General features: G+C 38.9%; 1 protein-coding gene across 14 annotated transcripts in view; it reads right to left on the reverse strand.

The window, feature by feature from the left end:
- The window catches only part of SDCCAG8 (SHH signaling and ciliogenesis regulator SDCCAG8), a 236079-nt gene that overhangs the window by 53740 nt on the left and 156275 nt on the right, over positions 1–26064 (reverse strand). For 11 of the 14 annotated variants that reach the window (XR_013381776.1, XR_013381779.1, XM_077901440.1 and 8 more), the window contains one exon: positions 19325–19456. Coding sequence is in view for 10 of the 14 variants with exons in the window: in XM_077901440.1 (XP_077757566.1) it covers positions 19325–19456 (132 nt within the window). In the remaining 4 variants the exon portion in view is untranslated. Of the gene's footprint in view, positions 1–14299; positions 14430–18453; positions 18748–19323; positions 19457–26064 lie in introns of those variants that run through there. The other 3 variants (XR_013381777.1, XM_077901439.1, XR_013381778.1) reach the window with 3 other exon arrangements.

Genomic DNA, 26064 nt, shown 5'->3' on the forward strand with positions numbered 1-26064 from the left:
AAATCAGCAAAAACTCTAATAGCTCTAACTGTGGAGGTACACAGCCGAACAGTCATATAAATCAGGAAAGATGGTGGGTTCTAGAATCGATCCTAAAGTGGTCTGGAAATGGTTAGTAAGCTTTTCTCCCCGAACAAGAAATCAGCCGTTAACTTTCAATGTTGAAAGATTCTGTATCAGTGAGCCTGTAATTTGGTTTCTCACTCTGAAAAAATGGTAAAGTCTACCATATTTTAATGTTCTTTCTTTCTAAAGATTAGGTTATCTATGGAAATCAGGGATTTACCCTGAAGGTAGAACTGACATAAAATCCAGCAGCACTTGGGGCACCTGGGTGGCTCAGTGGTTGAGTGCCTTTGGCACAGGTCGTGATCTCAGGGTCCTGGGATCAAGTTCCACCTCAGGCTCCCCGCGGGAAGCCTGCTTCTCCCTCTGCCTATGTCTCTGCCTCTCTCTGTGTGTCTCTCATGAATAAATAAAAAGTATCTTAAAAAAAAAAAATCCAGCAGCACCGTGTCACCCAAGAGCTAGGACACACTTAAATGTCCAAGGGAAGCCACCCCAGGAAGCTGGCTGCAGACATACCCATCCCAGCAGCATGCCACCATAGTTACTGCTTGACATATCTCCTTTTTTATAAATCCAGTGTCTAGGAAGTCAAGCAAATCTCCTCCACACTTACAATCATGTGCAAGAGCAGACCTCAGCTGTTTGGCTACCCAGATGGTTGCAACATAGCTACAGTTAAATTACAACCAGTGATGCCCGAGGTATAGATACACATCTGCCCAAAACTGCCAGTTTCCTACAATCTTTTTCTCAAAGCCTCAGCCTCAAGAAGCACTGCTGATAGACGTGCAAAAATCATCTCTGGTCATAGCATGATGAACTACACAGCCAACCTTCTATCTCAGCTATAAACCATCAGGAATTTACTTTAACTGCTATTTGAGATATTTTAGGAACTGCATATACGAAGTTTTAATCATTTTACTCTTGAAAGAGCCTTTTTTGCAATGGAAAAGTATTAAGCTAGACATATATGCAGATGTTATGTGCAGAGTACAGGTTAAGATTTGGGAGTAAAAATTTCTTCTATTGATCAAAATCTCCTGAATGAAAGTCTATGATGTTAAAGAATCAAGCTGAATATAAGGCATTTCTTTTTATAACAGACTCCAGAAACAGCAATAAATTATGGCCAACTATAGTTTTGACTGACTTATTCCTAAAAGCTGATCTGGCTTGTAAAAAGCAACCTCATTAAGATAGTTCAATCTGGGGTGCTTAGGTGGCTCAGTTGGTTAATCATCTGCCTTCGGCTCAGGCCATGATCTCAGGATCCTAGGATTGAGCCCTGCATCAGGCTCTTTGCTCAGTGGGGAGCCTGCTTCTCCCTCAACTTCTGCTGTGCTCTCTCTCTCTCTCTGTCAAATAATAAAATCTTTTTTTTTTTTTAAGATTTTATTTATTTACTCATGAGAGACACACACACACAGAAAAGCAGGCTCCATGCAGGGAGCCCGATGTGGGACTCGATTCTGGGACTCTGGGATCACACCCTGGGCCGAAGGCAGGTGCTCAACCACTGAGCCATCTAGGTGTCCCACAAATTACAAAATCTTCAACAAAAAAAAGATAGTTCAATCTTTACATGTCTTACAACTTTTCTTTTCTCTATGAATACAGAATTCCCTGGCAACTAGATGTTTGATTAAAACTCCACTTTTCAGGCACTCCTGGGTGGTTTAGTTGGTTAAACCTCTGAATCTTGATCTCAGATCAGGTCTTGATCTCAAGGTCATGAGTCCAAGGCCCCAACTGGGTTCCATGCCAGGCATGGAACTCACTTTAAAAAAAATTCTGTGTTTCTTAGTAAGTCTCAGATTTTGGATAACACAACCTAACACTATGAATTTTAATTAAATGCCACACCCAAGGTACACCATTTCACTGTATGAGTATGAAATCTGGCCACAAATGGGTATCTAAAAATAAAGAGCCAAAGCAAAGCAACAGAACCATCACAAGGGAGAGGAAAAATAATGTAAAAGTGAGGAGAGAAAGAGACAAAGAAGGGGAAGGAGGGGATGTGGCAGGTGAGTAGCCCTGGCTGACTGGAAAGCAGTCATGGATTTGGCATCTTTGATACCCATCCTCTCCCCATCTCCACATTTGCAGAGGCCTGACTGCAAATTTATTCATTTAGCAGCCAGAGTCAGTAACGCATCAGCTAGAAGGATGTCTACTTTCTCTTTTGTCTAGCATATAAAAATTAAAATTTATATTTAGTGGGAAAGAATGACTCAAGTCACTTAATGCTGCTTTTCTGTATTTCTACAAAGTGCCTTTAAAATACCTGCTCTTTTGGGGTGCCTGGGTGCTCAGTCAGGTAAGCATCTGTCTTTTTTTTTTATTTAAAAATTTTTTTAATTATTATTTTTTGTTTTTTTAAGCATCTGCCTTTGGCTCAGGTCAAGATCTCAGAGTTCTGGGATTGAGCCCTGCATTGGCCTTTCTGCTCAATGGGGAGTCTGCTTCTCCTTCTCCGTCTGCCCTTCCTCCCACTTGTGCTCTCTCTCTCTCTCTCTCAAATAAATTAAAAAAATCATTAAAATACCTGCTCTTTAAATTGTTGCATGCTAGGGATGCCTGGGTGGCCCAATGGTTGAGTGCCTTCAGCTCAGGGTGTGATCCCGGGGTCCTGGGATCAAGTCCCACATCGGGTTCCCTCCAGGGATCCTGCTTCTCCCTCTGCCTATGTCTCTGCCTCTCTCTGTGTGTCTCTCATGAATAAATAAATAAAATCTTTTTAAAAATCTGTTGTATGCTTTTCACGGATGATGTGAAAATGGCTCTGCTCATGTTCACACACACACACACACACACACACACACACACACACAAAATATTTCAAGGACAGTAGTAATTTTTTACACCAATTAGTTTCTAGAAAATGAAAGCCCAGAAAATATCACTGTATATCATCAGGATATCGTTCCCAAACTAAACATTCTCTTTAATCTGTTAAATTTCCATTGCCAGCAGCCTGCATGTTATAGATGGAGAGACCAATGCATCAAATTGCTTCGCCCTTTTCCCTAAAAAGTACATGTTCAACTATACAAAGGAAAACAATTTAAAAGGTCTAAAGGCATTGTTCCTGGTATAATCACCTCAGAAGTTATTTTGCCCAAAATTACCAAAGAAATGTTAAAAACAACATGGAATTCCACAAAGGAATCCATTCATTATATTCGATTGACTCTAGATTTCAGTCTTTTGTGCAATGCAAAGAGCTACATAAGCACAAAAGCATAGTGCCCAAAGGCCCAGGCACACCTCTTGCTCTGCTTAAGTTCCCACCTGCCAGGCTGAGAGTGCCTGCTCTTCCTGGAGCTGCCCAGTGGGCTCTGGACAGGGCAACTGAATTGCCCTCCCTAAGTCAGCTGCCTCGGAACAAACCCCACAAAAGAGCCTCAAATAGTATTTCCTGAGAAAAAGTGAGGTCTGGCCATTCTACCAACAGAGCCTATGTAGTTTCAAAGTGAGACCTGCTATTTTGTGTTTTTCTTTCCTTCTGATTTGTTTTTTTATTTAGTGATGATACACGATTTAATCTGAATTACAAAATAAGACCCTGGAATGAATTATTTTATTTAATGAAAACACATATCACAGCCACAGACTCGAAGTTGAGGCAGTGGGAATCTTTCTTCTCTTCTGTTATGGATGAGGAGGCTGAGTCATTGAGAGAGAAGTCACTTGCCCAGGAGAGGAGTGACAGTCTGTTCAGTGGTGGGGCTGGGATTAGAACCGGGGCAGAAGGCTTCAGAAACTGCATGTTCCTAACTACTATGCACCATATGCTGTGTTAGTAATTAAAAAAATCTTTTCAAAAGCTCATTTAGTCTGGCTGTAATGGGTGGGGGGTTGGGGGGTCTCTAAGGCACATTAGCCCAAAGAGTCCCTAGCAGAGAATTTGACTTAGATGCCACGCTGTCACTCTTTGGTTGGAATGGGAAAATCTGCCAGGGAGCTTTGGAGCTCAGGGCTCTGGGGATCCTGAATTCCAGGCCCAGCTCAGATGCCGGCTGGCTGGGGACACTTGGGGAGGCACTGCAGTGTACCCAGTGAAGGGTGGGCTCTGGCATCAGATGGCCCTGCATTCCCCAGACTGGCCCTATCACCATGTATCAGCTAAGTGAAAATGGTGACCATGGTAAGTCACATAACCTTTTAGAGCCTGCTTCCTCTCTAAAACACAGAAGACAAGAATACTATCTAATAGTACTGGTCTAATAGTCAAATTCCATATGGCCTCTCTGCTTCAGATTCTTTAATTATAAAGCCGCAGTCTTGTGTCAGAGATCACCAAGTCCCAGCTCCCTAACAAATGTGATGTCATGCTGTAAGACGGTCGATTTAATCATAATACTGCACTATATTTATACGGTGCAGAGTGTCTCCCTCCCCCCACCAATTTTCATACACAGGATCTGATATGATCCTCATAACTATTCTGCATGGTCTTTAATCCCCATTCCATGGATAAGGAAGTTGAGCCTGGAAGAGTTTATGTGGCCTGTCCAAAATCATAGAGTAGCAGGTGACATCAATCCTGAGCTTCTGCTCCCTAGCCAGTGGTCTTTCCTTATTACAATTTGTTGTTTCCACAGAAAACATGAATGACGCCTTTGGCGTCATTAGCGTCAATTAGCTTACAAATTGATGGAGAAAGTGGAAGACTATGAAAGATAGAAGTAAGTATGGACTGATGAAGGGTCCTAGAGGAAAGGAAAAGCTGTCTGGCTGGGGTGTGTCATGCAGTTTGTACTGAGGGATGGTCTTAGGCATCCAGAGAGTGCAGCACTCAGGCTTGCCTGGAAAGGAAAAGAAGCCAAGCTAGAGATTCCAGAGGAGAATGAAAAAAAGAAAATGAAACCCACCTAGCCAAAGAACACATTTGCAGATATGTGCATAAGCCAAGACTAGTGGATGACTCTGGAAGAGAAGCAGCAGGAGAGAGAACAGGGCATGCACATAACTGAGTTTCTCTCCAGGGCTGGCCTTGAGGCTGACACTGTTTAATGTTATCATCCCTGATAGGTATGTCAGCATCTCTCAGGGCCACCCTCTCCTGGGCTCTCAATCCCTCGCTGCTGCCTTTGGTGACCCTCTTGGTCTGCCACTCGAGTCATGCTACCCACACCTTGAGTCAATGTTCCCTCCTACCACTTGGGAGTCAAATGCCATGCCAAAGACAAGAATTTAGGATTTGGTTTCTGAAGCAGCTGCTAAAAGGACTGGTTAATAAAGTCTAAAGAGCAGGTGAATTCTTTCCCATGGGGAAAATTCTGGACCCATGGGAGATAGGAGACAGAATCTGGGGAGATAGAATCCCTTCTCTTTTCCTCCCTCTGGTGGGCCATTTGGAGGCAGTTTCTTTGTAACAGGCTGATCCAGAAACATCCGTGTGGTTGTGTCTCTGTGGCTTATCATGAAACAGTCAGTACAGGATAACACATTGTCTTACATTGTTCTGCATTCTTCCGTGCTTCACCTTCCTTTCCCTCCCTCTTGATGCCCTGAGACTGCAGCCAAAACACTGACCCTTAATTCTTGCTCAGGTACTGAAACAATGGAAATGAAGGGATTGGCAAAATCTTCACAGATACCATCCACTTGGGTAGTTAACATATCTAAAAATGGACAGAGAAAGATATATACCAGAGGAATAAGTCATAGAAATGGAAGTAGTCTGATAATGCAGGCAAAATAACTAGTGAAAAGAATCAAGGAGCTCAAGAACTAGAAGCAAGCTACCAGATTAAAGATGGGAAATGCTGAGCAGAAAGTGATCAGTGGGCCACTCTGGTTGAGCAAGTAGGAGGTAGACATCACCGTGTTTAAGAGATTAACATCACATAACTGTCTCACCCTGCTGAAAAGCCTTCAAAGGCCTTCCCCCTCCTTCGCAGTGCTCAGAATAAACTCCAGATTTATGTTTTACATGATGCAAGGGAAAGACTCTTCCAGACCTAACAGCTGAGCGTTCTACTTCTTCTTAGGATGCAGGGAGCCACACATGAACATAACTCTTACCCAACAGGAGAAAAAAAAAAGTTAGATAATCAACAAAACCATATTTTTTCTTGAGCTAATCAGAGCTGAGGTTGCAAGATAATCAGGTGAAATCATTCAAAAGGGTGATTTGCCTCTCTGAGGTGAGACTGAACCCTTTGAGTTGTTCTTTGATAGAGCATGGCAAAGAGTGATAGCTCCTATAGATGTGTAAAGAGGGAAGGAGGCAAAATTTTCCTGGATTCTTAGAGTGTGGGCTAGTTGACCCTCTAGAATCCCTGGAAGCCCCAGACACAGAAGGATAAGAGGATTTGCACTCATTCTCAAGCACTTTTCCACAGGCTTCCTTCTACTAGATACTCATAAGAAAGATGGTGGCAGGAGAGGAAACTAGAGATATCCCCTGGCACCCCACCAGGTGGGGCACAAGCACAAAACCCTGCCACCTCACCAGACTCCTTTTTCATCTGAAACAAAAGCCTCAAGCTTCTGGAGGAAAGGCAAGAAACCTTCCCAGATAGTTTCTGGGGAAAGGTGAAAAGCCAAATGGGTGGACACTTTGTGCACCTGACCTGAGAAACAGATACATTGTTACTAAGGGAGGGGTAGAAGCAAAATCCATCAGTGGTATGATTGCAAATGTTTGAAATACAGTTCTCTTGGGGCAAAGAGGTCCTGCTTCATGATGTCTGCCAATTTAGCTGATGTGAATACTTCTGCCATGGTCAATTTAAAACTATCAACATGATGTTGAATGCCCCATATGTTTATAAAAACTTAATAAATCAGCTCCAAAATATAACTGCATCTGACCCTGAGGAAGCAGTAGGTGGTCCTGTTCCCCATCTCCAACATAAGCCATGACCACAGTCAAATAAACAAAAAAGTATCAGAAATAAAGAATATATTTGATGGGTTATTGGCAGAATGAACTCAACAGAAGGGGAAAATCATTCAGTCTGAAGACTGGCCAACAGACATGATCCAAAGTGAAATACAAGAAGAAAGAAAGGAGTTCAGGTCGGGGACAGTGCCTGGAACAGTGCGCCTAAGAGCCATGGGACAGCCTCAGATGGTCTAACCAATGTGTAAGTGCGGGGGGGGGGGGGGGGGCGGTGCTGCTTACCATCTCCATCTCATCTATTCTCCCTCCCCCATTAGATTTAAAAGCCATGGTGTCATTCTTGAAGAGACCATGTTCTCCTTGACCCCCGGGACCTTCAAACATGTACTTCTTTATCTCTGTGAAGATTACTTAAAAACGCTAAATTAAATTTTAAATCATAAGGGTTAAGAAAGTGAAAATGCTAACCAGAAGTTCTCGATCTACTTAAACAATAAAAACAAAGAAATTTGGCTTTAAAGAATGAACTCACTCAAAGTGGTTTATGTTAGATTTATGGAAAAAATGTTTAGGCATTTTAAGCATGGAAATATACTTTCTGTCCTCTAAGAACAGAAATTTGCCTTCTCTTTTAAGCAAAAGTTCTGTCCAAGGATTGTTTAATGCTCATAACCTCTAGTGGTCCTTTGAACAATTTGAACATATGTTTAGTACTTATTTTTAATTGAATATTTTTATTATCCAGACTTAATTGTGGAAAAATAAAAAATAAACATTATAAAAATTTTAAATTTGTTGGTAATAGTTGATTTGCTAAAATATTTGCCTCCAAAAATGTATTACCTATTTACTATTACTTTATGTTCTTAGAGTTTTTTCTTTTTAAATTTTTAAATATTGTAACAACTTCCCTCCCAGGAACAGAAGTTAAAATCTGTTAGCTTCTGTTTGTTCTCCTCACTGTCTATTATGCTGAAACTATGACTTTTTAAAATAAGTAGGTAAAATGTATTCCTGTTGAAATTTTGGGGCTTGAATTGAAAACTTTCACCACCAAATAGAGGACATACACACATAAACACACAGACACAAATATTCACAGATACTTAGAATACTTCAGGCATTTCCCAAGTATCATCCAAAATGATTTATGGTTCCATAAATCAGCTGTTGAAAATTCAAAAGGGATGTTCCCATAGAAATCACATTATCTTTAAAAAGATTTGTAAGATTATTTATTCATGAGAGTCACAGAGAGAGAGGCAGAGACACAGCCAGAGGGAGAAGCAGGCTCCCTATAGGGAGCCTGATGTGGGACTCGATCCCAGGACCCCAGGATCACGCCTTGAGCCAAAGGCAGACACTCAACCGCTGAGCAACCCAGGTATCCCTAGAAATCACATTGTATAAACACAGTGTTTTGGTTTCACAGACCTGCTTAGGAGAGCCAATGCAAACCATGAAGTAAATAAACCTCCTTCTAGAATATTAGCCTCTGAAGGTCCTGTTGTACCTCCAGAATCTAGAACAGAGCCTGTTGTGTGTTAATGGGCTGATAAGTATGTTGAATGAAGGCATAACAGTGCCAAACATTTGTCAAGCACTAAGTCTGTGCTAGGTACTATTCTAAGAGTTTTCATGAATTATTTTAGGTAATTATCATGTCCTTCTAGGGTTGCATTTTTCAGATAGAGAAAGGGAAGAAGTGAGGATGATGAAATATAAGATTTAAGGAATTTGCTCATGACAACCTGGCTAGGAATTGGTAAATGAGGAGAACCCAGAGAATCTGGTTCTAGGGTTCATGCTCCTAACTACTGTACAAAGTCTCTTTACTTTGGGTTGTAGGTCAACTCACCAACAACTAGAACCTGAAGGCAGCTTAAAGCATTACAAAAGGGCAGGGATGTCTGTCTGCTTGTCCAGCCATTTATCCAAAGCACATTGATGCTATATAATAAATATCTGATGAATAAGTGAGAGGGAGTTTTCTTCTTTTTCTTGGGTATTGGGCCTATTCTATAAAGAAGTGTCAATTATACTAAAATGTCTTCGCATTTTCCTTATTCTCTTTTGTTGGATATCTTTCCATGTAATCTACTCTCAGGTAAACAGTCGTGATAGTGCTTGACTTATTCCAACTGCAGTGTCTAGACAGACTGCTTTAATAGCTTATTACCTGCTCCCAGATAAAAATTCTAATCCCTGCTGTTAGAACTTCCTCTGTTATTGGGAGGAAAACAATCTGACTTCATGTCTTCCTATTAAAATATAATCGAACCTGTCGTCCAGTCCTCTTAGGGACTTGTCAATAATACATGGGATAATTGGATTTTAAGGAGGTTGCTGTTAACCCCAATTGGCTTATAATTTTGGCATAATTTGGGGGGAAAGGGTCAAATTTTCTAAGCTGTTCTTGGTTTTTGCAGCTTCCTCCTTTCTAATATAAAATATTCGCAGATCATTTGTCCTTTGAGCCTTTAGGGGAGGCAGTCTACCTAATCCCCACATTTCCATGGTCTAGGAACATGAAAGCTAGAGATTACCAAGAAACATTTCAAAATTAACAAGAAGCAATGAGCTTCTTTCCTAGCAAATATGTGCTATTTATCATCTTTTATAATTTTATATTATAAAATAATGGCACAGAAATCTAAAATAACATAGCAATTATGTTAATTTACATTTAATAGTATGTTGTCAGTTACCCAGGGCTCCTGGGTGGCTCAGTCGGTTAAGTCTCTGACTTTTTTTTTTTTTTTTTAAATTTTTTATTTATTTATGATAGTCATACAGAGAGAAAGAGAGAGAGGCAGAGACACAGGCAGAGGGAGAAGCAGGCTTCCTGCACCGGGAGCCTGACGTGGGATTTGATCCCGGGTCCCCAGGATCGCGCCCTGGGCCAAAGGCAGGCGCCAAACCGCTGTGCCACCCAGGGATCCCTCTGACTCTTGATTTAGCTCAGATCATGATCTCAAGGTTGTGAAATGGAGCCCCACGTGGGGCTCTTCTGTGGGTGGGCATGGAGCCTGTCTCTCTCCGGCTGCCCCTACCCCTCCCCTGAACTACTCCCACACACATGTATGTCTGCATGCACACACACTCTCTCTCCCAACAACAACAACAACAACAACAACAACAACACATCCCAAATTGCCAAGCAGCACATTACCAAAGGAGTGCCTCTCTACAGCATACTGGTAGGGGCAGGGGGAGATGGGAGGTGGAGATTATATACACATTTGCTTTAGCAAAAGAGATGTGGATGATTCACTGGTGAATTACAATTCATATAGGACTTGAAACATAGTTATTGAGAAACCGATACATTGCTGAAACAAATATGCAATTTTGTACTCCTAAGAGGTTAAGGAACAACATAGGACGAATGATTTTAATTACCATGACACTAAATTAAGAGCATTTTATAATTAAAAGCAAGAATAGCAACATTAAAAACCCAGATGACCTCAGTAAATGTCCTTTTGCCCCCAAATAATGGGAAGTCAAACCGGTGGAGCTTGGGCAGGATCAGGGGAGACTGGCAAGGGGTAGAAGCCAGTGGAATGCTGCAATAGCATCCTCAGTAAATTACCGATTTCCTGATTCTCAGTAAATCATGACCCAGAGCACTTTGGTTTATACTTTGATTACTCTTCTAAATAAGGAAAGATCAACTCAAAACATTTCCTCAGGGACAGGGAAAAGTTTTACGACTATAAACTCAAATCTAGTATCAACAGACTTCTGGTTTATACAAATCAGAGAGAACAAAAGATCAAATAAACACTCCACTCCAGGGCAACCAACTCTTGCCCAGGCTGCCTATGGAGGCGAGTCCCCCAGAACCCTCCTCCTTCTTGTCCATGGGGTTTCTGGAGGCACAAGAGTACCCCAAGAGACAGTGAGTGATGTCACAGCTGCTCTGGATCCCCATCAGCCCAAACAGAGAGAAAACCTGCAACCAGGGGATAAGGAGTGTGGACCTTTTTCATCTCTGTACCTCCTGGCCTAGTGTGGTGGCTGGTACCAAACAGATGCACAATAAACAGAATAAACCAATTCTGGCATCAGCTCACTTTGCCAGCACCTGATCTGGAAAGCCACATTATAAGCTCCTATCTTCCTTTCAAGCCACAGTTGAGATTGGTGTCCCATATCTCCTCTCCTCTGTCTACCTCAGCATCTCCAAATTTATCTGATCAGTAATCAGTTAAATTATTTTATAGTTTTTACATGATATGACTTGGAGGGATTTTTAAAATAACAAATTTTATTTTAAATAGGCATATCTTTAAATTTTATAATATAAAGTTGTGCCCAAGATCGCGAATCCGAGAAACTGCCAAGGAGCCGACACCGAGGGTTTCCCTGCTGAGAGAAATTACTGAGTGTCTAAGGACTACTAAAGAGAAATGAGAACTAAACGCAACATAGAATCTTGGACCAGAACTAAAGAATACTAGGGGAAAGCTAGTGAAAATCTAAGAAAGTCTAGAGTGCGTTCCTAGTATTGCACTGAAGCTAATTTTCTAGGCCAGATCACTGTATTGTGGTTATGTAAGATGCTCACCTTGTGCAGGGTTGGGCGAAGGGCATATGGGAACTCACCCATTAGTTCTGTAACATTTTTAGAAATCAAATTATTTCAAAATAAAAAGCTAAATAAAAGTAATTTTCCTATGTAATGAACAATGCCAGCTACTTCACTTACATAAATTAAATCTTTAATGAATTAATTATATAAGAAAAAAGGTACAATTGGCCAATAACATGTTTTAGTAACAAAATGTGCTCTATAATGTAGATTTGAAATTAAATTGATGTGTAAGAATAAAAAAACCCTACAAAAATAGCTTCATGATTTTTTTTGGAATTCTTGTTTTTTTAATGTAAAATTCAATTTATTGCTTCATTTTTTAAATTAACTTTTTTTCATACTAATTTAAGACTGAAGGGAAGACTCAGCAAAAATGAAGGGAAAGCTCAGAAACTTCTCATATGCCCTGTCCCCACACAGGTACAAACCAACCCTCATTATCCACATCCTCCACCAGAGTGATATGTTTGTTACAAGTCATGAAACTATGTGGACACATCACAATCACCCAAAGTTCATAGTTTATGTTACGCTTCATTTCTGGAGTTATTCATTTTATGGGTTTAGACATGTATAGTGACTTGTAGACACTATTATGGTATCATACAAAATATTTTGCACTGCCCGAGGAATCCTCTATTCTCCTCCCCCCCACACCCTTGGCAACCACGGACCTTTTTACTGCTTCCACCATTTGCCTTTTCCAAAATGTCATAGAGTTGGAATTGTACAGTTTGTAGCCTTTTTAGACTACTTCTTTTACTTCATAATAAACATTTAAGGTTCCTCCATGTCTTTTCAAGGCCTGGTAGCTCATTTCTTTTTAATACTATATATATCATCCCACTGTCTGGTTGTACCACAATTAATCCATTCACCTATCGAAGAGATATATCTTGGTTGTTTTCAAGTTTTGACAATTATGAATAAAGTTGCTATAGACATTGCTGTACAGGTTTTTGGGTGGATATAAGTTTTCAGCTCCTTTGGGTAAATACTAAGGAGCATGATTTCTGGATCATACATTTAAGTTTTGTAAGAAACTGCCAAACAGTCTTCCAAAGTGTACCATTTTGCATTCCCACCAGCAGTGAATGAGAGCTCCTATTGCTCCACATCCTTGCTAGCGCCTGATGGTGTCGGTGTTCTGGATTTTGACCACTCAAATAGGTATCTCATCGTAGTTAGTTTTAGTTTGCCTTTCCCTAATGACATATGATGTGGAGCATTTTTCATATGCTTATTTGCCAATATGTAGCTCTTCTTTGATGAGGTGTCTGTTAAGGTCTTTGACCTAATTTTAATTGGGTTGTTTGTTTTCTTATTGTTGAGTTTTAAGAGTTCTTTGAGTATTGTGGACAATAGGCCTTTATCAGATGTATAATACTTTCTTCTAGTGTGTGGCCTGTCTTCTCATTCTCTTGACATGGTCTTTCTTAAAGCAGAGCTTTTATACTTGAATAAAGTCTATCTTATCAATTACTTCTTTCCTGGATTTTGCCTTTGGTGTTGTGTCTAAAAAGTCATCATCATTCCCAAGGTCATCTAGTTAACTTCCAGGAGTTTCAAAGTTTTGTATTTTATATTTTTGTCTGTGATCCATTTTGAGTTGATTTTTTGTAAGGCATAAGATCTATGTCTAGATTCTTTCTTTCTTTCTTTTTTGCATATGGATATCCAGTTATTCCAGCACCATTTGTTGAAAAGATTATCTTTGCTCCATTGTATTGCCTTTTCTCCTTCATCAAAGATCATTTGATCTTTGATTTGGGCCTACTTTTGGGTTCTCTGTTCCATTCCATTGATCTACTTGTTGATTCTTACTCAAATACCACATCATCTGGATTACTATGGCTTCTTAGTAAGTTGGAAGTACTATAGTTCCAGCCCTCTGATTTCTTTCTTCTCCCTCATCATATTGAAACTATGTTGGCTATACTGGGTCTTTTGCCTCTCCATATACTTCAGAAGCAGTTTGTCACTATCCACAAAATAACTTACTGGAATTTTAACTGGAACTACATTAAATCTATAGGTCAAGCTGGGAAGAATAGACATTTTGGAAATATTGAGTCTTCTTATTTATGAACATAGAATATCTCTCCATTTATTAATTCTTTGGTTTCATTCATCAGAATTTTATAATTTTCCTCATATAGATCTTGTATCTATTTCATTAGTTATACCTAAGCATTTCGTTTCTGGGGTGCCAATATAAGTGGTGTTGTGTTTTTAATTTCAAATTTCAATTGTTCATTGCTGATATATAGGACAGTGATTAATTTTCATATATTAACCTGTATCCTTCAACCTTGTTATAACTGCTTATTAGTTCCAGGAGATTTTTTGTTTTACATATATGATCATGTCATCTACAAAAAAAGACAGTTTTATATCATTCTTCCCAATCTTTATATCTTTTATTTACTTTTTTTGTCTTATTGCATTAGCTAGAACTCCCAGTATGATATTGAAAAAGAGAAGCAAAAGGGAACATTCTTGCTTTATATCTCATTTTGTGGGAAAGCTTTTGAATTTCTCACCATCAAGTATGATATTAGCACTAGATTTTTTGTAGATGTTCTGAATCAAGTTAACGGAGTTCCCCTCTACTTTTAGTTTACTGAGAGTTCTTACCATGAGTAGGTGTTGGATTTTGTCAAATGCTTTTTCTGCATGTACTGATATGACCATGTGATTTTTCTTTCTTAGCCTATTGATGTGATGGGTTACATTAATTGATTTTTGAATGTTGAACTGATTTTACATACCTTGGATAAATCCTACTTGGTTGTAGTGTGTAATTCTTTCAAAATATTGTTGGATTCTCTCTGCCAATGTTTTGTCTTTAAATGATGAAATAAAGGTTAAGATTTCAGGCTTCTATTTTCAGGTACTTCTCTGAAAACAATGAATAGTCTTTATTTCCCCAAAATGGAATGTCACATTAGATTAAAATCAATATTTTATTTCCCTTTTTTTCTAAGTAAGTTCTAGGTCCAACATGGGGTTTAAACTCAGGACCCAAAGGTTAAGAGTCACATGCTCTATCGACTGAACCAGTTGGGTGCTCCTACTTCCTATTCTTAACACTGGTTTTCAAGGAATAAATTTTCTATTAGAAAAATACAACTTAATAGATTTGGTAAAAATCATACTGTGGTAGTTTATAGAAGAATTACCGATTTTAAACTCACTAACTTGCTATATTTCAATCAGCAGCTGCACATCTTCTTTAATGATTTTTATGTATATAATTTCAATGATACATTACCACAGGAAAGAAAACAAAACCATGTAAGAATGTATAACTGACAAAGCAGTGACGATCGCTGGGGGTTGGTAACCCAATACTTGACCTCTTGACAGCACATAAGTGCACTCAGTGGGCCTCTACTAGCTCTAGGGCTTGTTCCCTCTGCAGACACTGTGGAGCTCTCACATGGTTCTATTTTCTATGACAAAATACATGAATAAATACCTTCTTAAAACATTATCAGAAATAATGTCATTGCTATCTTCAACATGAATCCCCTGGACTGCCTTTCTAGACGCCAGGGATTCCAAATCACCAGCTGGAAAATGTAACTTCTCTGACTCCACAACTTTAATGATCTTGACTATCAGAATTTAATACATTCACATCTACTCCAACATAAAACAAAAAATTATCTGTTTTACAATGCCCCTCCTAATACATTCTCTCACCACCAGACGCTTGGTCTATCTCTCCTGTTCTTTAATGGTTCCCACTTTCCTTGGCCAGTAAATCTCATGAAAAAGTACTTCAAAATTGCTATGTCACTTTTTCTATTCACACTAACTTTTCAATCTACTCTAATATGGTTGCTGTACTCTTCTACTAACAATATTTTTGTTAACATAACGAGTGCTGTCTATTGTCACTAAGTCCAGTGGATACTCACAGTCACTTAATCACTCAGTAGCATCTGGTTGATCCTCTCCTCTTTCCTGAAGCATGCACGACAGCACACTCTTCTGGTTTCCATTTATTTCCCAGGTTACTTGTCTTAATGTCTTTTGCCAACCTCTACCTTACCTTTAAAAAGTTGATGTTCTAGGGGTGCCTGGGTGCACAGTCAGTTAGGCATCCCATTCTTGGTTTCAGCTCTGTTTGTGATCTCAGGATTGTGAGACTGAGCCCTGGGTTGGGCTCCTCGCTTGGTATGGGGTCTGTTTCAGATTCTCCCTGTCTCCCTCTGCCTCTGCCCCTCCTGCTCGTGCTTTCTCTCTGTCCCTCTCAAATAAATAAATAAATCTTTAAAAAAATGTTGATGTTCTTTACATGTTGAAGCCCTTTTTGCTTCTTACTGTGTTTTTCCTCTAGGTGATCTATCTCATTTACTCTCAAGGTTTCAAATATACTCTATAGGCCAATGGAGATTTTTATCTCCAGCCCAGACCTGTCTCTTAAGAGGAGTCCCTATGTCATGTCCGCCTGTTTATTTGACATTTCCATTTGTACAAGGCATTGGCACATTAAATTTAACAGGGCCAAAATGAACACTTGGTCATCTCAAACTCAAGCCATCTTGACCACAAACCTGATTCTTTGTATATCCTCTAGTTCTCTAAGTGGCACTCTTGTTCAAGTCAGAAATATGGGTATTATCCTTGGCATACCCTCTATCCAACACAGCCAAACAATTATTAAGTCCCACTGATTTTGCCTCCTACGTATTTCTCCCATCTATTTACAACTATCATTATTATCATCACTTCAAGTCCAAGCCATCATCATCACTTGACTGACTACTCCAGGAGCTCCCTAACTGCAGCTTGTGCAAACTCTGTGGCTCTGCTCTAATACATGATCTACTCTGGAACTGGAATGCTATTTTTAAAAAATATTATTTATTTATTTTAGAGAGAGAGAGAGAGAACATGAGCAGGAGGGGCAGAGGGAGAGTGAGAGAATCTCTAGCAGACTCTGTGCTGAGTGAGAGCCTGATGTGGGTCTCGATCTCACAACCCTAAGATCATGACCTGAGCCCAAACCAAGAGTCAGATGCCCAACCAACTGTGCCACACAGGTAGCCCTGGAATGCTATTTTTAAATTGCAAATTTGATCACAGTCTTAAAAAATTTTTTTTAAATTATTTCTTCTCTTTAGAAAAAGGATAAAGTAAAAAAAAAATAGAAAAAGGATAAAGTAAAAGGTCTATAATAAAAACCTAAAGGCCCTATCTTTAGGTCTGGCTCTCACTTACCTCTCCAACCTCATCATGTATCATTCTTTCCCTTATTCTTGATGTTAAACACACAGTTTCTCTTCTTCCTCAAAAGTCCTAAACTCATAATCTTCAATTTCACAGTCAAAATTCTTTTCTCTAGAATGGAAGCTGGTCAACTTCTTTAGGAGAGGGCCAGATAGTAAGTATTTTAGGACTCACAGGCCACCAGGTCACAGACTCTGACTCAAACACTCAGCTCAGGCACTGCAGCACAAAAGGAACCACAGACAGTAGTAGATGGACAGATGAGCCATGCACTGTGGGCTGTGGGCTGGGGCAGTCTGCCAGCATCTGCCCTAAAAAGCCAGCCACCTCTATCCCCATGCTTACAGATTCATTTCAAGCATCACTTTTCTCACTGAAACTTACTGCGCAGGGAAGTCACTTTATTAAATTTGCTTTTACCACAAAGTATATTTGTCTTTCACAGAACTAATTATTACTACAATTACTTAGATATTTATGAAATTATTTAATCTCTATCTTCCCTATAAGGCTGTAAATTCCATGACACTGGGGACTACATTTACTTTGCTCTTTTATCCTCAGCGTGTGGTGGAGAACATGACACATGAGAGTGATCAATAAATACCTGCAGAATGAATGAATGAATGAATGATTAATTTGGTGCCTAACCTTCAGTTGGCAAATGTAGATTTCCAAGCTTCCATTATATATCTGGAAACGGAGGATAGTTACAGCTACTTTCCAGTAAGATAACATGGGTGAGTGCGTTTTGTGGACTCTAACACAAATTTAAGAAAAATAAATATTACAAAGAAGCTTTGGTTGCCTAGTATGGCAAATTGCAGCCCAAGGGCCAGGGCAAATCCTCTGGCTCGTTTTGTTGGCCCTCTAGCTATGAATGGTTTGGCTTTCCTAAAGGTTATAAAATACAAAAACAAAACAAAAAGGACTTTCTGACAGAAATCACATATGGCCCATAAAACCTAAAATATTTTAGTCTGGCCTAAAACAGTATCTCTGAGTTTAAGTAAATCTTTTAATGAGTAAATAAATGAATGATTAATACCTCCCAAATACACCCGTATTTTAATATTTCAGTGACTGAAAAGCAGTGCCATTCTCTGACTGCCTTTCTTCTTCTCAATAGAGCAAGTGATCAAAATTATAAAATATTTACCCCCTCCCCAAGGACTCTATGTTGACTTTTAATTTTAAAATAGGGACGCCTGGGTGACTCAGTGGTTGGGCATCTGCCTTTGGCTCAGGTAGTGATCCTGGAGTTCCGGGATCGAGTCCTATGTCGGGCTCCCTGCATGGAACCTGCTTCTCCCTCTGCCTGTGTCTCTGCCTCTCTTTCTGTGTCTCTCATGAATAAATAAATAAAATCTTTAAAATAAAAAAATAAAAACAAAATAAAAGGAGTCTATATCCATTTTCATTTTCCTCTCAATTTTATCAAGTGCTTCCAAAACAGAGGTGTGGAATGTCTGGTGAATGGGATAGGAATGGGGGGCTGCAGACCAAGAAAACCGCTGCAAACCCGCTGCGATCGCCACGTGGAGTCCAAATCTACCGCAATCAATTCATTGCAGGGTGTAAATACTGACTTTTTGCCCCTCGGGAATCCACCATTGTACAGAAATTTTATATGACACATTTATAGAAATCGAGAAGAGGCTGTGTTTATTACAAAAGAACTGCACTAAACAGGAAAGGAATCTGGAGTTGAATGATCAAGATCCACGTGTGAACTCTACCACCTCCTCAATCTGTCCCTTGGGGCAAATCCATTAGTCTCTCTGAGCAGCTTATGTTTCTTCATCCAGAAAAAGGGAGCAAATATCATTGGTGCCATTTGGAAGGTGGCTGTTAGGAGCTAGGTGCTTGACATACATTTGATTTTGATCTCAAACTGCAAAGCGGTCACTATTAGCCCCAGTACACAGATGAAGACACTTGCTGAGGGAGGTCAAGTAGCTTGCTCCAAGGCACACCACTAGGAAGAATCAGAGGGTTTGGAGTCAATCCTGACTCGAGCAATACCCTCGGTTAGTTGGGCATCCAACTCTTGGTTTCAGCTCAGGTCATGATCTCAGGGTGGAGGGATCCAGCCCCATGTCAGGCTCCTTGCTCAGCAGGGAGTCTGCTTGGGGATTTTCTCTCCATCCCCCCACTCAAGCGTGCACACTTGCTCTCTTAAGTAAATGAATAAATCTTAAAAAAAGAGATACCTGACCTTCTTACTTATTTTATCTTACAAAAAACACATGAAACTATGAAATCCCTTCATATTACATTACCGACTTACACCTTAAAGTCAGATGGTTCTCCTACAATGCCCTCTGTTAAATCTATGTCTAGAGAATAATAAAGAGAAGATATGCTCTCCCCTCTGTATTATAAGAACAATCTAAGTTGAGAAAGCATAAATACTTAAGAACATTAGATTTTGACATGTCTCTTGAGTGCCACGGTGGCCATGAATTCTATTTATTCCACATCAATTTCATTCTGATTTTGAACCCAACACCTTTAAGATACGGCATGTCAGTTGATTACTTAAGCCTTATTACCTTTGCTTCATTATCTCATGTAGTCTTCCATGTTGGACACACTGTTCCTCCAATTCATCATTTCTTCTCTGTAACTTTTCCAGTTTGTCATATGTATACTTTTTCTCTTGACTGAGCTGAGCTATTTCAGATCTAGAGAGGTAAAAACACAGAAATGATGGATGTTAAAGTATTTATTACAGAGCATGTTTTTACTGTATAACCTTGGCATTCTCTTAAGTCTCATGCTTAAAAATGATGGTGTAAATATTTTATGTAAAACAGAATATTTCAGAAATTGCAAAATATCTAGTGGAGGAATATATGCATTGCAGGCACTCAAGTGGGAGACAGAGAAAGGAATAATGATTTACTCTGAAAGAGATGGCTTCTTCCAGGAACAACACAAAAATGATAATGATTCATATTCATACCCAATATTTATTGAGTGCCTATTATAGGCCAGCCACCATGCTGCGACAGAAGCAACCCCAGGCCTAATCTCTAGGATGGAGCATTGCTTCTTTTAATTAACATAGCTAATATAATGGCACATGATTAAAATCATATAGTTCCAAAAAGCATAATAATGAAAAATGACATTCCCCTACCCCACCACCTCCCCCGGCCCCATCTCCAGCTTGTCAATATAATTACTAGTATTTCAATGTGTAGTTAAAGCAATAGCCACATTTATATCATGTGATTATCTCAATATTGGTCTTTGCTGGCTAAGTACTTGATTATGATCACATATGCACTGGTATACATTTATTGTCCCCAGATGAGTGGGATTTAGTGTAGATTGACAGAATGTGAAGCCACCCTTTTCAGTGGGAGATTCCTAATACCAGTGTGTACAATTCTTTCCTCTGTGGCTCTTTTGCTTCTCAAGAGCAGAATCCTCCGGCTCCCTGCTTGTTCTGTCTGACCCTTGCCAGCAGTGGTCTACGAGCCGGTCGGAGATAGAGAGGTAGGGATCTCACCTTTCAGAATGCAGACGTCAATATTAATTTCTCTATGCTGCCTTCAGTGCCTCTATTTTAAGCAGAGCCTGCTGGTTTGTTTAATGTCTTCAGAGAGGAAGCCCCCAGTTTGCTGGGTGGAGGAGGATAGTCATGGCTGGGTAGGGTGGGGAGTAGAACTGTTGATTTTGGTTTCAGTCCTATGCTCCACTTCTGCCTTCCGAATTTTTCTGGTATCCCGAGAGCAGATCAGTTTCTTTCATTCGCAAGTTGCTCCTCTGGAGACACATAAGATTTGCCTTCCTCCATTTTGCCACATCAGGTTCTATTTATCCAATCTTCTTTCTGCCTTCACACATCTCATTTGGGATCACAGAGGGCTCCTTAGGTAATGATTCACGTCTCTCAGGAAATATGCTACCTCTTCAGTATCTTGGAGGATTATCTCAAGTCTCAAAATTTAAAGATCAGAAAGATACCTATCTGAGAAAAACCATATCCCTGTCCTTGTTTTTGGTTCAACATGGTCCCTGTGCCCCCCGCCCCCCCACCATGCCCCACTGCCTCACAGGTACTGAAAGTTTAAAGCTCTTGCATACAGTTAACGACCGGTTGTTTCTTAAAGTTTAAGTAAGACATTTGAAGCAGAATGATGTCTCTCCAATGAAAGGATTCTTCCATTAGGTGAGAGAGCCTTTTCTTCTTGGTCAAGAAGAGATGTGGATTTGCTTAGAATTCATCCCAAGGACCAAGTGGCCTCATTGTATGAAGCAATTTCCCACTTTCCATTCACCTCATTCCTCATTTTGTTTCATTTTGGTTCCAGGTTCATCTCAAAGGAAGCTTGCTCTGATCAATACTTTGCAGTTCTCAATATGTCAGCACATTTTTTAAAACTACCCCCAGCTTTTATGCATGTATTAGCTTATAATTTATTCCTCTGAACTGTGGCTCGATGCCTATCTTTCTTATTAGATTATACATGAGAGCAGGGATTATCTCTTTTTCAAGCTCAGATCAAGCACTTAATCTACGTTTGCTTCTCTTAATAAGAATTTACCTATATTTGAAATAGTCCAAATCAGTTAATAATGATTTATGCTTCTCCTTTCAAAATCACATACAATATCTGGTAATTTAAGGGAGTTATAAGAAATTGTTAAGTTAGTGTTCTTCCAAGATTAGTATCTCCTGCCACAACATGTACTATGTACTAAAATAAACTCCAAAAAGACAACAAATATCCTTAACCTGGATTAGGAAAACATGCAGAGGAATATTTATCTGTTCTCAGTTATTTCCCCAGGGGAAAAAAAAAAAAAAGTCACTTTTTAAAAGAACAATCACAAACGAAACATAGATTTTACAATATAAAAATACAAAACCTTTACATACAAAAAAATCATAATGTTCACAGTAGCAATTCTTTCTAGAAGCAGCCTTGCTCTGCAACCCAATATATGGAAACTGAATCTAGAAATGTGTCAACAGAAGATTGGTTACATTATTTATACAAAGGAACATCAAGAGGCTATACTGACAGTGAGAGCTATCTGTTGGTGGCACTATTTATTAACTGAGAAATATGATTTATTGACCTAAAAATATGATATACTGGTAAGAAAGGAAAATATTGAAAAATCAGCATCTATAAAAGTGATACCATTTTATAATTAAGAATACCTTCCCCCCCCCTTAAAATATTTTGATGTGTATATTACATTTTAATATTGATTCTTTCTAGGTGTCAAAATTAGGAATTTTTAAAAATTTATTTTCCTTTTCCATGTTTTTTGAGTTTTTACAATGGACATAGATTTAAGACAAAAAATAAAGTCACTTTAGCTGAATCTATTGTGGCCATCATGTCATAATACATATAAACCTCACCATCAGGCTCTACATCTTAAACCTAGATGGTGATGTATGTCAATTATTTCTCAATAAACCTGAACAAAAAAAAACTGAAAGTCATTTTGATTTTGAAAACAATTCATGAAAACCAAAAGGAACTGGGAATAAAAATTTCAAAATTAAAACAAGAACTGGGAACACATAAAAAATGAGACAAACGAGTATTAGAAGCCTCATTTAATAAAGTGCTATTCCACTCTCCAGCAAAATTCCAATTAAAAACAAATATGAGGAATATGAAAAATATTCACAGAGGTCAATAAACATTTATAAAATACTCAATTTCTACTATTATTTTAAAAATGCATAACAAAGCCAGATTCCAGTTAAATATTTAGTGCATGCCTAGTCTCTTCCAGATAGCTGAATGCATCCTTTTTATATGATCACAATTAATTCTTCAAGGTACGTGTTTATTTCCTTTTCTCTTTGAGATAAGTAGGAGGTCACCTAAATGGTGATTAGCCCGGCCCAGATACAAACACTGGCCTGTCCAACTCTAAAGGGGTTGTCCCACCCACTGTACAATACTGCCTCTCACTTTTTCTTTTTTAAACCTCGCCTGTTTGTGTTACATATTGATACAGGTACATGTATACTGAGAATTTAATGTAGCACCTGATCAAAGTCATCCACCTCAACAGCCTTAAAAAGGGTCCAAATTATTGCAACAAAAAAAGAGACAAGTTCAGGGTCTCTGGACCAGCGATCCCCTGTTAGGCATCTTGCCTAAGGGAATCAGCAAAAAAAATTCAGAGTTATGGACAAAATTATTATTGTATTCTTCATAACAGTTAAAAACTGGAAACATCTTAAATGTCTAATGAAGTATCATGCATATGAATGATTCAATTAAAAGTTTCCAGAGTAGTGATGTAGACAAATGTTCACCAGATGACAGTAAGTGAAAAGCAGGATACAAACTGTATATACAGAACTCACTCACCAGGTGAATGCATGTGCCCATACATTCACACACAAACTTACTGAAAGGAGATACTTCACAGCTGAACAATATACTTCACTGGATGGTAATGTCAAAAGAAAATATTTTCTTAATTTTTCTTTATAGTTATAGCCAAATGTCCTATATTGAGGATTTCTTGCATGACCATAAAAAGGTAAATGTTATTTTGTAAAGTGCACATTACTATCAGGTATTTTACTGCTATATTTTTTTCTGCTTTGCATATTTTGGGGTTTCTCCCCTCCTTTTGTTTATAATGGTAATTTGCCTTACAATTTGCAATGTTTGATAAAAATTTGGCAAATACATATGGACATCATCATTTGTCTGTCTAGGGCCCATGATATATTGAAAGAACTAGTAGTTTGCAAAGTTCAGAGAGTAAACTTCCAGCACAAGTTTCTGTGTTGATTCAAGATTACATGTGGCATGATTATCCCAATGTCATATAAAAGAATAATTGACTCTAATCCATTTTTATAGAAAATTTAGGTAATTCCTGGCTTCACAGAAGCATGAACTTTTCCCTGCATTTTTATATACCAGTTATATTGTATAGTGGCACTTGCATGAAGTATAATATTTTACTACTACAATTACGATTACAATGAAAATTGCTTTTTAAGGGAAAACCTGACCCCTTAATTTTTTATTCTTTTAGATTCTCACTTAACTTTTGGTGACAATTAGCAGAAGCCAGTATGAGTCTCTCCTTGCAGAACATAATTTGTGCAGCATCCCAACCTAACATCATCTAAATATGCGGGGGGAAAAAATAGTTCAACCGGGTGTGTGTTCTTTACTTCAATTAAACTCACACAGTTGGATACTGAGTGTTGCCAAAACAGTAATATAATTTATACATTATAGTCCACACAGTAAAACTACACTAAAAGTCATTTAACAATATTTATAACACCATAAAATACAGTGTTAAAATATATGAACTGCAATATGTACCAAAATTATAAAATTTGTTTCTCATCATCAGTGATTAAAACCAGGATCATTGCTCTAGCCTCAATACCCACAACCCTGGTGACAGATTAGAATTCAAATCTTAATGATCAATTTACAATTAACAAGATAGAAGTGAAACAAATTAAACCAACCATTATATATAACGAGACCCAATGGACTCCCATTGTTCCTCTTAATTACAAAACGCAAATCACAAATACACAATGGGCAGTGTTAGACATCAATCCATAAGCCTAGCAACCCAGAAAGTGACAATGACGGGAAAGAAAGAAGAGAAGCAAAACCACCATGTAGACCGGGGTTCTGTGCTCGCTGCTAGCCTGTCTCTCCAACATGCAAGTGCCCAGGGGCTGCAACGGAGAACAGGCTGGATCTTCACCCTGCAGCTGGCAGAGGCTCATGCCTCCCAGCGCCCAACACTTCTCAGCTCTTCCCAGGCCACGGTCAGAGCACTACAAACTGCACTCTGAACATTTTACTGCTGATTCATCCAAGCGCCTGCAGAGAGGGAACACTTCCCTCACTCTGATAAACAGAAATCACAGTTGCCCCAGAAATATTTTAAAAGCTCCACTTAACCACCCTCAAAAACAACCCTATAGCTGTAATAAGCTCCCAGGGTTCTGGAGAATAAAGACGAAAGGGTAGCTAAAGTTTATGGGAGCATCAACTAAAATTAGCCAGAGTGTCTGCCTGGTGCCAATTAAAAACAAAATGGAACTAATTCTCTTCGTCTCATGGTCAGAAACAAGCTATATAAAATGCACAGAATCGGCAGTTCATTTTTAGTCTGAAAATGGGATGTGCCATTCACAAACCCGAGAGTTAAAGACACCACCCAAGCGGTGTGGAATGCGCGGTGCACAAAGTAGCGTGCTAATCACTGCGGAGGGCTTCCAGACAATGGGAGGACAAGGCGCTGCCACAAGACGACCTACGTTACTTGGGGAAAAAACATGTAAATGGACACACACGGAGGACCCATTTCTAAACACTTCCACAGAGCAGCCTAACACGAGGCTGGGGTAACGAGTTAGAGCCTACGGAATGGTGAGCCCAGACTGTCAGCTTTCCTAGGGACTGCATGGGCTCTGGTTAAAGGGCTGGATCTGTGAGTAAAAAAAAAATAAAGCTTATTATAAATGGTGTGACTCCATTTGGTTAATATGGGATTATAAATAACATGGAACTCTTAGAGAAATGTCACGTTTAAGAAAAAGGGAGTCAAAAAATTGGTTTCAATTGTTGATCAATACAGAATAAATATACCTACTTTAAAAAAAATATTACTGTAGTACTCTGAGGAAAAGCAGGTTCAAAATTACCATGTGATTTAATTATTTTGGAGACTGAAGTTCCACAATGACAACACTTTAGAAAGCTCCAAAAACTCCAAGATTTTCCTTACCTCAAAATGCAGGAAAAATCATTTATCCAAAGTTTAGTATAGGATATACAGAGCTCCTGGAGAGTATCTATAGGGCTTCCTAAGTTTATAATCTTTATTTAAAAAGAAATACTCTGATCCCTTCAAGTTATATAGGTGAATTCAAAGCAAAAGGTAATGTCAAAATCAAATGATAAATGTTGTATGCATTTTGAAAATGTCATAGTCTTCATGGAGGGAGCCAGAAAGAAAAGAGACTCAGTGGACAAGAAATTAAGAGTAAAAAACAATCTTTATCATATGTACCACTTTCTTGTGAGACACACAAAATGAATATTTAAAAAACTTTGGGAGCTCTTAAAAGTTTTAACAAATATAAGTAACGGTTTCTTGAATGTTTACGATCGCCAGGACTTAGTTTTGGATAAACATGTAAAATTACAGTAGATGCCTATTTGAATTCTTCAGATTTACAAAACCAGCCATCAGAGCAGGACTTGAAACACAATCAGATCCACATTTTCCTGATCCTACTTTGCCTTTAAAA

This window comes from Canis aureus, chromosome 6 (genome assembly GCF_053574225.1).
Source record: "Canis aureus isolate CA01 chromosome 6, VMU_Caureus_v.1.0, whole genome shotgun sequence".
NCBI classification, from domain to species: domain Eukaryota; kingdom Metazoa; phylum Chordata; class Mammalia; order Carnivora; family Canidae; genus Canis; species Canis aureus.